The 15,662-nt window shown below is 42.5% G+C and overlaps 1 protein-coding gene and 1 long non-coding RNA gene across 20 annotated transcripts in view; both read right to left on the bottom strand.

Moving 5' to 3' along the window:
- The window catches only part of LOC127007872 (glutamate receptor ionotropic, kainate 2-like), a 172,133-nt gene that overhangs the window by 24,521 nt on the left and 131,950 nt on the right, over positions 1 to 15,662 (bottom strand). For 5 of the 8 annotated variants that reach the window (XM_050879298.1, XM_050879304.1, XM_050879299.1 and 2 more), the window contains 2 exons: positions 14,805 to 15,008; positions 4,307 to 4,411 (listed from right to left, as the gene is read on the bottom strand). In XM_050879298.1, the coding sequence (XP_050735255.1) occupies positions 4,307 to 4,411; positions 14,805 to 15,008 (309 nt within the window). Of the gene's footprint in view, positions 1 to 4,306; positions 4,412 to 9,397; positions 9,602 to 14,804; positions 15,009 to 15,662 lie in introns of all 8 variants that reach the window. The other 3 variants (XM_050879297.1, XM_050879302.1, XM_050879301.1) reach the window with 1 other exon arrangement.
- LOC127007878 (uncharacterized) lies at positions 1,002 to 2,847 on the bottom strand. Of its 12 annotated transcripts, none has more exons than XR_007760627.1 (4): positions 2,478 to 2,847; positions 2,152 to 2,344; positions 1,897 to 2,088; positions 1,002 to 1,833 (listed from the first exon to the last, which is right to left on the bottom strand). It is a non-coding gene; the product is annotated as an uncharacterized LOC127007878 (long non-coding RNA). The 12 variants fall into 12 exon arrangements; XR_007760625.1 differs by having other exon boundaries at positions 2,603 to 2,847; XR_007760623.1 differs by having other exon boundaries at positions 2,540 to 2,846.

The following is a 15,662-nucleotide window of genomic DNA, read 5'->3' as shown; positions in this document are numbered from 1 at the left end:
GGGTAAGGGACGGGGAGAGGGAAGAAGTGAGGAAAAAAAGGGAAGGAAAGGGAGGATGTATTTGATGGTTATATTTTTCTCTTTCTTTCCTTCGTTGTGGGTGTGAGGGAGAGAAGGAATGGGGAGAGGGGAGAGAGTGGGGAGGGTAAGGGACGGGGAGAGGGGAGAAGTGAGGAAAAAAAGGGAAGGAAGGAAAGGGAGGATGTATTTGATGGTTATATTTTTCTCTTTCTTTCCTTCGTTGTGGGTGTGAGGGAGAGAAGGAATGGGGAGAGGGGAGAGAGTGGGGAGGGTAAGGGACGGGGAGAGGGGAGAAGTGAGGAAAAAAAGGGAAGAAAAAGGGATGTATCGAGTGTTAATATTATTCCTTCTCCCTTCCTTGTGGGTGTGAGGGAGAGAGGGAATGGGTTGAGGGGAGGGAGGGGGTTAATGGGGGAAGAGGGAGAGGGGGGAGGAAGTGAGGAGAAAAAGGGAAGGAAAGAAAGGGAAAATGTGTTTGATGATTGTATTTTTTTCTACCCTTCTTCGTTGTGGGTGAGAGAGAGAGATGGGCTGTTTTTTTTATAATAATTTCAATGTGTTGATATATGGTCAAGGTGTTTATCTGTACAGGTGACTCGGCTAATTATTGGGAGGGCGAGTGGGTTAGTATGAAGGCGAGTTGGTTTAAGGAAGAATTAGTGTAAAGTTGAATTAGTATTAGATCGAGTTAGGATGAGGCAAGTATGGACGCTTTCCTTAGTAATGTAAATATCTTAAAACTTGCATAGATGTTTACCTCCTTACAAGACGGGAGAGAGGAGAGATACAATAATTAAGAACTACATCTAAATCGCCGTTGTTCATCTCCATAATAAATATAAAACCATCAAGTCAGTCCCCACGCAGTCCACGTCTCTCCAAAGACTGCAAGTTAAGTTTATTTAGTCTTTTCGTCTTTGGTAAGTTTCTAAAGTCATTGGAGAGAGAGAGAGAGAGAGAGAGAGAAGAAAGAGGGACTCGGATGCCGCGCCAAAAGCCGTCGCGAGTATTTCTTTCTGTTTTGTTGATGTTCTGTCCCGCTCCCGAGGCCCTCCGACTTTCCATCCGAGAACCGACAAACGCGGTGCGCGGCGCCCTCACAGTGTTTGTGATTGATTTAATAATCCTGTCTGGAACTTTTGAGAAGCGCGTTCTTGCACCCGCCCTCCTCGCCTCGTCGAGGCTGGGGAGCGCCAGCGAGCCCTTGGTCTTGCTGGTGAGCGTCGCAGGACTGGAGGGGCCCCGGTAGGGCGCCTTGGCTCCCCCGGGGCGTCCACGGAGGTGCCGGGGATCCCGAAGGTCCGGCGGGGGGGTGTTGAAGTTCCGGCAAGACGTCCTGACCTTCGTAAGAAGTAGCCAGACGACCCGTGACCATCAGTTCAGGTCACCGTTACAATCACCGGGTAACTAATGACGCCTCCAAGAGGAACTGCCGCGCGGGGAAGAAGAAATGCCCCCCTCAAGGCAGAGCGTCAACAACTATAAAAACACAAAAACAACAAAAAAATCATAAAACTACAAAAACACGGCGCTGTGTGTTGGTAAGAGTGAGTCTCATCTGGGGAGACTGTGGCTCATCCAGACCAACAGACAACGCCCAAGTTATGGCTGAGACTCCTCTGGGGAGACAGCGGCTCAGCCAGACTTAAAAAAACACACGGACTGACAACTCCTGACGACCCACGCGATAACGACCCTGACAGACCCCTGGCACTCTTTGGACATGGACTGACAACACGATTATACGACCTACTGACCCCTGACAGACCCCTGGCACTCTTTGGACATGGACTGACAACACGATTATACGACCTACTGACCCCTGACAGACCCCTGGCACTCTTTGGACATGGACTGACACATGGATTATACGACCTACTGACCCCTGACAGACCCCTGGCACTCTTTGGACATGGACTGACAACCCGATTATACGACCTACTGACCCCTGACAGACCCCTGGCACTCTTTGGACATGATTGACAACTCGATGACGACCCACGCGATAATGACCCCTGACAGACCCCTGGCACTCTTTGGACATGATTGACAACACGATTATACGACCTACTGACCCCTGACAGACCCCTGGCACTCTTTGGACATGGACTGACAAATGGATTATACGACCTACTGACCCCTGACAGACCCCTGGCACTCTTTGGACATGATTGACAACCGGATTATACGACCTACTGACCCCTGACAGACCCCTGGCACTCTAAGGACATGGACTGACAACTCGATGACGACCCACGCGATAATGACCCCTGACAGACCCCTGGCACTCTTTGGACATGGACTGACAAACGGATTATACGACCTACTGACCCCTGACAGACCCCTGGCACTCTTTGGACATGGACTGACAAACGGATTATACGACCCACGCGATAATGACCCCTGACTGACCTCTGGCACTATTTGGACATGGACTGACAAATGGATTATACGACCTACTGACCCCTGACAGACCCCTGGCACTCTTTGGACATGATTGACAACCGGATTATACGACCTACTGACCCCTGACAGACCCCTGGCACTCTTTGGACATGGACTGACAAACGGATTATACGACCTACTGACCCCTGACAGACCCCTGGCACTCTTTGGACATGATTGACAACCCGATGACGACCCACGCGACACTGCTCCCAGACATTTCCTGACCACCCTCAGAACAATGTCTCCGGACGATATCTCGGTATCACTAATGTTTCTCAACAAAAACAAAACGAGTTCAAAAACTCACGAATGGCTTTCTCACTTTCTTACTTTTCACAATAAACTACATACACGTTACACACATACACACACACACACACACACACACACACACCATTTACTCGTTATTATCAAAATTTATTATGAAATTAGTCAATGAGTCTGCCTCGGATGGGCTTATAATTATTAACTATTGCTTCCATCCTATTTGTTAAGTATACTTAGTGTTATTACTCTTACTAAAATTATACTATTTTCTTTATCTTTATTATTATTATTATTATTATTATTATTATTATTATTATTATTATTACTACTACTACTACTACTACTATTACTACTATACTACTGCTCTTAGGGTACTACTAGATTATTATTAGTATTACCAGATAGATATATGGATAAGGATAAATTTACATAGATTTACATAGATATTTAGACCCCACAAACCCTTTGGGCCAGACTAGGTGGTCTGTCCTGGAGCCTAAATGAAATCCTATTATATACAAATTTAATGTTTAATGCCACCAAGATTTTGCATTTCGACTGAAGTGAATATCATATTGAAGGAAGTGGTGGTCGAGCTTGTTTTTAAAGGAGTCAATCGTGTCACACTGGATCACTGAAGCTGGGAGTTTATTCTATTCTCGCGCTACAACCTTGGTGAAAAAAACTTTGGAGCAGTCTGAATTTATTTGTTTACATGTAAGTTTTGTGCGCTCTCCCGTTTACCCTCACCATTTCTCCGTCATCTCTTAACATGGGAATAGATATTTACCTTAAGTACATGAACCCTTACCCTAAATACAACAGGTGGTACTTCTCTTAATCAGATATCACATACCCTTTACATTTTAATACCATAGGGAACTACCTACCTTTGATTTTACAGACAGGTGCATCAAACAGTACTTAGACACTTACTTGAAAATACTTAACCCTTTTCTCTAGGTAGCATAGACTTTTAGCTTACAATGACTCCTTTTCCTACCGTATATTCAAACACCTACTACCTAAGACTCAAACAACAGGTGCATCAATCAGTATACAGACACTTACCTGAGAATAGTTAACCCTCTTCTGTAGGTAGTATGGACTTTAAGCTTAGATAGAATGACTCCTTTTTCTTCCGTATATTCAAACACCTACTACCTAACACTCAAACAACAGGTGCATCAATCAGTATACAGACACTTACCTGAGAATAGTTAACCCTCTTCTGTAGGTAGTATGGACTTTAAGCTTAGATAGAATGACTCCTTTTTCTTCCGTATATTCAAACACCTACTACCTAACACTCAAACAAACAGGTGTATCAAAATATATATCGACATTTACCTGAGAATAGAATGAACCCTTTTCCTCAGGTAGTACAGAATTTTAACAGAGATAGAATGACCCTTTCCCTCCACACTAGACACTTACGTATGATAGACTTAACCCCCTTCTCAGGTACAATCGACTCCCACCTGCAATAGAGTCGATCCTTTCCTCAGGCAGCATAGACACTCACCCGAGATCGAATGACCCCCTTAACTCGGGTCCTACGGGGGCTTACCTTGAACAGGATGCCGATACCCACGTTCATGAAGGGTTTGGTGAAGTCGATGACGTTCTCGCGCGCGTAGTTGATGGTCATGGAACCGATGGCCAGGTCTGCTTTCTGTGTGGGGAGACAGATAGATAGATAGATAGAGGTAGAGATAGGTAAATAAGTGGACAGGTAGGTAGGTAGATAGTTTGTTACCAGAATAGATGGATAGATAAATAGATAGATAGAACGGAGACGGATAGGCAGACAAAAGGAAACAGACAGAAGGAAAGACAGATAAATACATAGACAGATAGAGATACAGATAAACAGAGAAATAGACAGAGATATTGATACAGATAGACAGGGAGAGAGATATAAAGAGACAGAGAAGGAAATAGACAGAGACAGACATAATAAAAGACAGACAGACCTATAGACAGACAAATAGAGTGATTCACAGACATGCACTAACAGACAGGATCAAAAGAAAGATAGACAGACAAACAGACAAAAAATACAGAAATAAAGTAAAAAAACACAAATATAAACACATTATTAAACATTCTATTACCTCAAGACTTCCCTTCAACTCTCCCCTCATACGCATCTACACATCTTCCCTAATAACAGCGGACACTTCTCCCCTCTTCCCCCTCCTCTTCCCCTCTCCTCCCATCCTCCTCCTCTCCCCTCACCTGGTCTCTTCCCCTCACCTGGTAATGAGGCTGTCAAGGTAGCTTAATGGCCTCTCTTAGAACTGGTAATTGATGGATAGATAATGATAGATAATGAGAGGGTAATACATAGTGATAGATAATGAGGTGATTTAAGACAGCTATGTAATTCCTTGGGGTTTGCTTGTTATCCTTTATAGGTTAAGAGGGTTAGATCCTCCTTATGGGTGTAGAGTGGAGGTTTTGATGCGATTGTTAGTGTCTATTGAGGGCTTGATAAGGTTGGATTTTTGTATATTTTTCTTCTTACTACTACTACTACTACTACTACTACTACTACTACTACTACTACTACAACCAGCACTACAATCACCAATACTACTTTTACAACCCCACTGCTTACTACTACTACTACTACTACTACTACTACTACTACTACTACTACTACTACTACTACTACTTTTTCTTACTCCTATTATACTATTTAAGAAGCAGAGGCATTCAGGAAGAGCTCTTAACACTAGCCATGCGTGAGGTAAATAGCTTTCACGAGGACAGTAACGCTTCTGAATACACATAACACTGTACATAAAACTGGCGGCGGGTAACACGGCAGCCGGGCGTGACACATTCTCCCATGCCGCTGTGCCGTGAAATTGTTGCAGTCTTCGAACCCATAAACGAAAGGTGCATATTCTACTTTTTCTTGCATATGAACACTTAGGCAACCCCGACCCCATTTCCCTTAATTTTAGAGTAGCCCCCCCTAAACCTCACCCCCAGCAACCCTAACTCCATTTTCTTTCAGTACCTCTTCCATTAAACCATTGTTCTTCTCTCTGTTAACATCCCCTAACTTAAAACAGAATCCTAACTCTTATTTATTTATCTCAAGAATAGGTAAATGTATATGTTTTAATTTTAAGGCAACCCCCTCCTTAAGCCCGTATTTTTAACCTTATCGGCACCTCAGTTCGTCTGTTTTAAATGCCTCTCGTAGAAGTGTCTGGGAGTTTTATTTCCCTTAATTTTAGAGTAGCCCCCCTTAAACCTCACCCCCAGCAACCCTAACCCCATTTTCTTTCAGTACCTCTTCCATTAAACCATTGTTCTTCTCTCTGTTAACATCCCCTAACTTTAAACAAAATCCTAACTCTTATTTATTTATCTCAAGAATATGTAAATGTATATGTTTTAATTTTAAGGCCGTATTTTTAACCTTATCGGCGCCTCAGTTCGTCTGTTTTAAATGCCCCTAACCCTAACCCCATTTTCTTTCAGTACTCTTCCATTAACCATTTGTCTCTCTCTCTGTTAATCTCCCTTTACAAAATCCTATCTATTTTTTATTTATCTCAAGAATATGTAAATGTATATGTTTTAATTTTAAGGCCGTATTTTTAACCTTATCGGCGCCTCAGTTCGTCTGTTTTAAATGCCTCTCGTAGAAATGTCTGGGATTTTCATGGCCTGTTTTGTGTTGCTAATTAGAGTTTTACACGGATTCTGCACCTTGACTGGAAAAATCGCTAATGAAGACCAGGTTAAGCTTCTCTGTGGCCTTGGGAATAGTCGTAGTGTCGGGGTGGGAAGGAAGTGAAGGAGGGGATTGGGGTGGCGGTGAGGCTGGGGGTGAGGAGGTTGGGGTGGGGGTGAGGAGAAGGTTGGGGGGTTGGGGTGTGTGGCCTTGGGAATAGTCGTAGTGTGATCCCGATACGTTTAAGAATACGGACACACACACATACTAACAACCGATACACATACTAACAACCGATTTACGTAGTTGACTGCTCTTTCGGCCACCTCTTCGGATTCTTTACAGGAGCAGTGAGTAGCGGGCTTTTTTTTTTTGTTATTTCCTTTTTTTTTTTTTCGTATCCCTGTGCTGTCCCCTTTGCTGTAAAAAACAAAACAAAAAAAACACCTAACAGTAAAAAAAAAAAAAACGAAAAATAGACGATCATGAGCGAAACGAATAAATACAACAACAACATCGATAATAATGATAATGATACAAATGATAATATAAATAATAATAATGACAACAGCAAGGAATATAGCATGAGTTAAACATTTCCACATGCTGCCATAACAAAATTTTAATCTAAGGTGTATTAACTCAACATTTTACTTACACATCAAACACATTCATTAATATACAAATTTTAACAGTAAACAATAGTACAAAAAAAATATTCCAACTACACGAACGAACACACACACACACAAAAAAAAGAAGAGAAAAGAAATACACACATGAAAAATGGACTCCGGTAACTAATTGGCCCACCTGGAAACGTGAAAGGGAAAGTGAAAAGAAAAAAAAGGAAAGTGAAAAAAAATCAGTCAAGTGCAAAATAGAGTGGGGAAAAAAGTGAAGGACAAAAAAATAAAGAAGGAAAGAAAGGAAAGGCTGTTTTTTTCTATTTTGAGCCTCGTTTGTGAGGAGTGACTGAGTGAGTGAGTGAGTGAGTGAGTGAGGGATGAATTGCTGGATGAATGCATGGATGGAGTGAGTGAGTGAGTGAGAGAGGGATGAATTTATGGATGAATGCATGGGTGGAGTGAGTGAGTGAGTGAGTGAGTGAGAGAGGGATGAATTGATGGATGAATGCATGGATGGAGTGAATGAGTGAGTGAGTGAGTGAGTGAGGGATGAATTGCTGGATGAATGCATGGAGTGAGTGAGTGAGTGAGGGATGAATTGATGGATGAATGCATGGATGGAGTGAGTGAGTGAGTGAGTGAGTGAGGGATGAATTGATGGATGAATGCATTGAGGGAGTGAGTGAGTGAGGGATGAATTGATGGATGAATGCAGAGAGAGAGAGAGAGAGAGGAAGGTAGATGGTATAGAATGAAACTGTTGAAAAGTAATAAAAAGAAACAAAATCTCAGTATAAATAAAGAAAAAGAAACTCGTCTCATAATACAGAAAGAAAACAACAACTACTCCCAATACATAGTTCTTTTAAATCGTATATAAGGACACGAAAGAAGACACAGACAGACAGGCAGACAGACAGGTAGACGTGTGTGATAGGCGTTAGGTAGAAAGACAAGGCGTGAAAGAGAATGGGAGAAGTTACTATAGTGCCCCCTTAATGGTAGACGAAAGCAGGAAAACCCAATAATTCAAAGTTACCTGTTGTCACCTGGAGCTCACCTTTCGGGCTGTCAATTAACGTCATTTTGTTCGCGTTCGTTAAGGTGTTTTTTGATTTGAGCTTTTGAGTGACAGTAGATGGAGGGGAAGAGGAAGGGTATATATGCACGTCGATGTAATGTATGGGATAGTATAGAATGGGTAGATAGATAGATATAGATAGATAGACGGAAACAATTAAAGCACGTACAAAATAACACCAACAAAATAAATGATCAAATAGAAACACATAGAAGAGAGTAACAAATATAATAATAATAATAATAATAATAATAATAATAATAATACAACTTATCAATTACACCCATGCATGTATATACACAAATACATACTCTTCCCTATTCTCTATTCCATGCATTATACATAACAAAACTAACCAACTAACAAAACATTAAAATCATCAACATGCACAATATACACTTTTTTCCCTTTAATTTTCTCTTCACTCCACCTTCACTCCACTTACACTCCACCTACATAAAAAAAACACAAGAAAACAATCCCTTTAAACATTGACAATACACATATCTTCCTCCTCTTTACCACTCATCCCTTCCACCTTCACTCCACCTAAGTTTCCTCTTCACCTCCTCCTACTCCACCCTTGCTCCACTCTCCCTTACTCCAAGCTACATGATCTGTATTCTCCTTCTCCTCCCTTTCTTTACTCCCATCGCCCCTTTTCCTTCTTCTTCACTCCACCTTTCTCTTTTATCTCGCACCAAAAGAATGATAACAAAACAAAATAGCTAACTTCCCTTACCATGAACATGCTCTATACACTTTTCTCCCCTTTCTCTTCTTCATTCTTCACTTTCTCAACACCCCTCACTCTTCCTCCTCGCGTTTTCAACCCCCCATCACTCCCCCTTCCACCCTTTTTCTCCCCTTTCTCTTCCTCATTCTCCACTTTCTCCACTCCCCGTCACTCGTTCCTCTTCCTTTTCACTCCCCCTTCCACCCTTTTACCCCTTTCTCTTCCCTTTCTCTTCTTCATTCCTCACTTTCTCACACCCCATCACTCGTTTCTCTTCTTCCTCAACGTTCTCAGTCCCCCATCACTCCCCTTCCACCCTTTCTCTTCCCTTTCTCTTCTTCCTCACTTTCTCACACCCCATCACTCGTTTCTCTTCTTCCTCAACGTTCTCAGTCCCCCATCACTCCCCTTCCACCCTTTCTCTTCCCTTTCTCTTCTTCCTCACTTTCTCACACCCCATCACTCGTTTCTCTTCTGCCTCACGTTCTCAGTCCCCCATCACTCCCCCTTGCACCTACGTTCTCCTGGAGTTCTCGCACCATCCCGTTCCATTCGCCGGTCACGGGGTCCTGGATGCCGTAGGTGCGGGAGGGGGTGAGGTGAATCTTGTACTGGAAGCCGATCATGGTAGCAATGTCGTGTAGCATGTCCACGCAGAAGCCCTCGTACCTGTTGTTTCCCGTCAGGTTCTCTCCTTGTTTCAGCATCACGTGGGGCGTCTCCTGGTGGTGGTGGTGGTGGTGGTGGTGGTTAGGATTTGGTTGTTCGTGTTTGGTTGCTGTGTGGGTTGTTTATTTTTTGTGTGTGGTTGTTTTCTGTATCTATTTGTTTATCTGGTTTTGTGGTTGTTGTTTGTGGTTGTGGTGGTGGTGGTTATCATTTGGTTGTTTGTGTCCAGTTATTGTTTTTTTTAATCTATCTATCTATCTATCTATATCTATCTATCTATCTATCTTTCTGTCTGTATGTATGTATGTAATTATCACTCTGTATCTATATTTCTATGGTACAAATACACATACATTAGTAAAACACACACACACACACACACACACACACACACACACACACACACACACACAAACAAACAAACAAACAAACAAACACATTACCACCCCTCACAATCTCTCTCTCTCTCTCTCTCTCTCTCTCTCTCTCTCTCTCTCTCTCTCTCTCTCTCTCTCTCTCTCTCTCTCTCAAACCCTCTCACCCTTCGCAATCCCATCGAGGCGTTCTCTAATCCCGCGTGAACACCACAAAAGCGTTCGAATCCCCTTCCTGATCCTCTATAGACGATCAAAACCAATTAGAAGGCGTAATAGGCTATCGAAGCGTTGCCACATGTCACATAAAGGAGGCGAGGGGAGGGAGACGAAATACAAGATGATGATGATAATGATGGGATGGAGGAGGAGGAGGAGGAGGAGGGTTAATGGATTGAGGAAAGGAGGAGGAGATAGAGGAGGATTGTTAAAGAGGGGATCAAGAGGAAGAGGAGGAGGAGGAGGAGGAGGAGGAGGAGGAGGAGGAGGAGGAGGAGGAGGAGGAGGGTTAATGGATTGAGGAAAGGAGGAGGAGATAGAGGAGGATTGTTAAAGAGGAAGGGGATCAAGAGGAAGAGGAGGAGGAGGAGGAGGAGGAGGAGGAGGAGGAGGAGGAGGAGGAGGAGGAGGAGGGTTAATGGATTGAGGAAAGGAGGAGATAGAGGAGGATTGTTAAAGAGGAAGGGGATCAAGAGGAAGAGGTGGAGGAGGAGGAGGAGGAGGATTAATGGATTGAGGAAAGGAGGAGGTGATAGAGGAGGATTGTTAAAGAGGAAGGGGATCAAGTGGAAGAGGAGGAGGAGGAGGAGGAGGAGGATAATGAAGAAGATGAGATAAAGGAGGAAGACAAAGGAGGAACACAAAGTGAACACGAAGGAGGAACAAACAACAGCAGACGTGATGGTCCTTACGAGGCTGTTTGTGACAAGCTACACTAACTATCTAATCAAAGGTGGAAGATGATGATGAGGAGGAGGAGGAAGAAGAGGAAGAGATTAAGATGTAGAAGGGAGATAAATTGGTGAAACAGTGAAGTAAAGCAGAAAGAAGAAGAAGAAGAAGAAGAAGAAGAAAGATTGAAACAGGAATTAGGAGAAGACGCAGAAAGAGGTACCAGAGAAAACAGAAGTAGGAAACATAGAAGGAGGAGAAGGAGGAGAACGAGACAGTGGAGGAAACAAGAGGAGGAGGAGGAGGAGAGATGGAGGAAACACGGGTAGAGCTTGGAGGTATCAGCAGATTAATTGAGGGTTATATCAAAGGTGTGTCTGACGAAGGGAAATGGATGTGGGTGATGGGAGGGAAGGGAAGGGAAGGGAAGGGAAAGGAAGGGAGGAATAAGGAAGTGGAAGTGATTGTGGATGAAGGGAAAGGGAGGAAAAGGAAGGAAATGGAATGGTGGATGAGTGGATGAGGATGTAATGGTGTTGGTTGTTGTGGGTGTGACTGTAGAGGAAGGGAGTGGAAGGGAAGGGAAAGGAAGGGAGGGAAAGGAAGGGAAGAGAAAGAAAGGGAATGGAAGGAATATAAAAGGGAAAGGAGGTGAAGTGAAGGAAAGGGAAAGGAAGGGAGGAGAAGGAAGGGAAGGCAAAGGAAGATAAAAGAAGGGAATGGAAATAAAACGAAAGGAAAGGGAAGGGAAGTGAAGTGAAGTGAAGGGAAGGGAAAGGAAGGGAGGGAAAGGAAGAGAAAGGAAGGGAATGGAAGGAAAAGGAAAGTGAAGTGAAGTGAAATGAAGTGAAGAGAAGGGAAGGGAAAGGAAAGGAAGAGAGGGTAAGGAAGGGAAGGCAAGGGAAGAGAAAGGAAGGGAATGGAAGGAAAAGGATAGGAAAGGGAAGGGAAGGGAAAGGAGGGCAAAGGAAGGGAAGTGAAGGGAGGGGAAGGAAGGGAAGGCAAAGGAAGAGAAGGAAAGGGAATGGAAGGAAAAGGAAAGGAAAGGGAAGGGAAAGGAAGGGAAGTGAAGGGAAGGGAAGGGAAGGGAAGGAGTGACAAGGATGGTGGTGGTGGTGGTGATGGTGGTGGTGGTGATGGTGGTGGTGATAATGGTAATGATTATGGTGATTATGATGACTCTACTAATTAACAATGGAAATGATAATAACGCCTCCTTGTGCGTTCTCTCTCTCTCTCTCTCTCTCTCTCTCTCTCTCTCTCATCATCATCATCTTACCCTTCCTTTTTAACCTTTCCTCCTGTCTTTCTTTCATTCCTACACGTCTTTCTTCCTTCCTTTTTTTCCTTCTTCCCTTCTCCTTCCTTCCTTCCTTCCTTCCTTCCTTCCTTCATTTCTTTTTGTCTTATGTGTAGAACAAACTTTATACATATACATTAACAAAATATGAATCGTCTAATACATAATTTAAATGAAAGTAGAAATAGTAATAATAATAATAATAATAATAATAATAATAATAATAATAATAATGATAATAATAATAATAATAATACCAACACTAACAATGGCAGCCAGTTTCTCTCTCTCTCTCTCTCTCTCTTCATGTATCTCAGCCACACTAACTCTGCTCTAACTCTGACTTCCTCCTCCTTGCCGCCACTTCTCACCACTCCCTCTTCCTCGTCCTCACCACCACCACCATCACAAACTTCACCACCACCTCGAGTTAAGGGTTGAGAGTTTATGGGCGGGGAATCACGTGTGTGTGTGTGTGTGTGTGTGTGTGTGTGTGTGTGTGTGTGTGGGCATGTATAGTTGCAAACGAAATCTCAATACAGCGTAAGTTCAATTCGTTCTTCAGTAGGTTCTTTACGATTGGCAAGTCACTAACTCTCCTCCTCTGCCAGTTCGTCTCTTCAGTCTCCTTTCTTTTCCTTCTTTCTCTCTGCCTGTTCATCTCACTCTCCTCTTTCCTCTCCTCACTCTTCCCTGCCAGTTCATCTCCTTACTCTCCTCTCTCCTTTCCTCACTCCTTCTCCCCTGCCTCTTCATCTCCCCACTCTCCTCTCTCCTCACTCTTCCCTGCCAGTTCATCTCCTTACTCTCCTCTCTCCCTTCCTCACTCCTTCTCCCCTGCCTCTTCATCTCCCCACTCTCCTCTCTCCTCTCCTCACTCTTCCCTGTCAGTTCATCTCACTTTCCTCTCTCCTTTCCTCACTCTCCTTATCCTCTGCCATTTCATCTTCTCACTCTCCCCCTTCCTCCCCTTCCTCCCTTTCCTCCACCTTCACGTTCCTCTTCCCCATTGTTAGCAGCAGCACAGAGAGGGGCATTATCTTGACAGTCGTATTCCACGTTTTCTATTTTTTTTTCTCTCCTCCACTAAAGGAAACAGCTCAAAGGCAGGAAAATAAAACGGAAATAAAAGTCCGCACAAGATATTACAAACAAACAAACAACAACAACAAAAAGCGGGAGCTTCTCAACCGTTTTTTTATTTAATTTTTTACTTGCGTCGTTGATTTCCACTTTCGAATACTTTCTTTTCTCTGGTGTGAAAAAGAAAAGAAAAACACAACATGTATTTGAATCAGCGCGGCGTAGCGTAGCGTGGTTGGAAGTTGATGATAGATGAAGTTGTGTTGCGGATATATGGAGAAACGATCCTTTCATCACGTCTTCAGAGAGTGCTAAGGAATATTAAGAAAAGAAAAAGCATGTATTTGAATCAGCGCGGCGTAGCGTAGCGTGGTTGGAAATTGATGATCGATGAAGTTGTGTCACGGAAATATTGAGAAACGATCCTTTTTTCACGTCTTCAGAGATTGCTAAGGAATATTAAGTGCTTATCTAATTCTAATTCCACTTTCAAATGCTTTTTCTTCCTCTTGTGTAAAAAGAAAAAAAAACATGTATTTGAAATAGCGCGGCGTTGTGTAGCGTGGTTGGAAGTTGTGTTGCGGAAATATTGAGAAACGTTCCTTTTTTCACGTCTTCAGAGATTGCTAAGGAATATTAAGCGCTCATCTAATTCTAATTCAAGGTGTGCGGGAGGTTGTCTATCTTTACTTTGTTGCCTTACTTCTCGTCTCTAGCAAGCACGATAATTAACAAGAAGGGGGTAGACTAGCGGGGAATTAGGCGCTACTTGTAAATACGCGCGGGTATACTTTCTTACTTCCTTAAGCTTGAATAATACCGCCAGAGATACCTCGAATAAATACATAAAATAATAAAATACCTCAAATAAATAAAGAAAAATACTCCATACAACTAAAGATACTCCTAATAACTTAAGAATACGGCGGATAACTAGAAAATCCCCAAAGAACTGAAAAAATACCCCAGATTAAAAATAAATCCCCGAAAATAATACCTCAATAACCAAATAAGTACATAAAATACCTCAAATAAAAAAAAATACCCCAGACAACTAAAGATACTCTTAATAACTTAAGAATACGGCGGATAACTAAGAAATCCCCAAAGAACTGAAAAAAATACCCCAGATTAAAATAAAAAATCCCCGAAAATAATGCCTAAATAACCTAATAAAGCTAGAAAATTAAAAATACCCCAGATGACTTTTAACATACCACATAAACCCCCAAATGTCCCCAGTTAACTAAATAAAAACCCTAGAAATTTAAAAAGAACACCCCAGAAAAATAAAAATACCTCAGAAAATGAAAAATACCCCAGATAACTTTTAACATACCACATAAAACCAAAAATGTCCCTAGTTAACTGAAATAGAACCTAGTTAACTGAAATAAAACCAAAAATGTCCCCAGTTAACTGAATAAAAACCCCTAGAAATTCAAAAAGAACACTCCAGTAAAAATAAAAATACCTCAAAAAACAAAAAAAAACAAAAAATACCCGAGCTAACCGACAATACCCTTGAATAACTGCCCCCCCCCCCCCCTAAAAAAAACGCTTAAATTAACCCAGAATCAACCAAACACAACCAAACATAAAAGGTACCCCGGACATGAGCTGCTTGACAATGCCGTTCCACTCGCCGGTGACTGGGTTGGGCGCCCCGTACACGCCCTCGGGAGAGATCTCGATGATGTAGTCGAAACCCGCGTGTACCGAGATCTCGTGCAGCAGGTCCACGCAGAAGCCGTAGAAACGTTGGTTACCCGTGAAGTTCTTACCGGGACGCATCATCATAAAGGGGTTGTCCTGAGGTGGTGGTGGTGGTGGGAGGGTGTGTTTTGGGTGGTGGTGGTGGTAGAGGGAGGGTATGTGTTTGGGTGGTGGTGGTGGTGGTGGTTGTGGTGGTGGGTATATGTTTGGGAGTAGAAGGAAGAGGTTGTGGTGGTGGTGTTGGAGGTGGAAGAGTTTGTGTTTGGGAAGAGGAGGAGGAGGAGGAGGAGGAGATGATGAAAATAAAAAAGGAAACAAATAAATAAACAAATCAATAAATAAATGATAGCTTGTTGGTTTAATACATAGATAAATACATAAATAATAAGTAGTAATGAAGAGAAAAAAATATAAAAAGTAAAGAAAAACATAGAAATGAAAGAGTCAAACACACACAGGTAAATAAACATATGAGTAATTGAGTGCTAGAAAAATGATTTAATTCACTGATAAATAAATAAAGCTAAAAAATAAATAGATTACCAAGTGAATTCCAAGTGGTTTAGTGAACATATAAATAATTGAAATGATGCATGAGGAAAATTAAGTGGAATGAAAGAAAAAATATATATGGAAGTGACATCGAGTGAACCCAAACAAGAAATACGAACTCCACCGTATTACCTAAAGATCTGCAGGTGTGTTAGGCGTGAGGGGAGTACAGGTGCGGAAAGGGACTGCAGGTAAATA

Source organism: Eriocheir sinensis, chromosome 36, assembly GCF_024679095.1.
Source record: "Eriocheir sinensis breed Jianghai 21 chromosome 36, ASM2467909v1, whole genome shotgun sequence".
In the NCBI taxonomy this organism is placed as follows: Eukaryota; Metazoa; Arthropoda; class Malacostraca; order Decapoda; family Varunidae; genus Eriocheir; species Eriocheir sinensis.
This window is presented reverse-complemented; position numbering and strand designations above follow the sequence as displayed.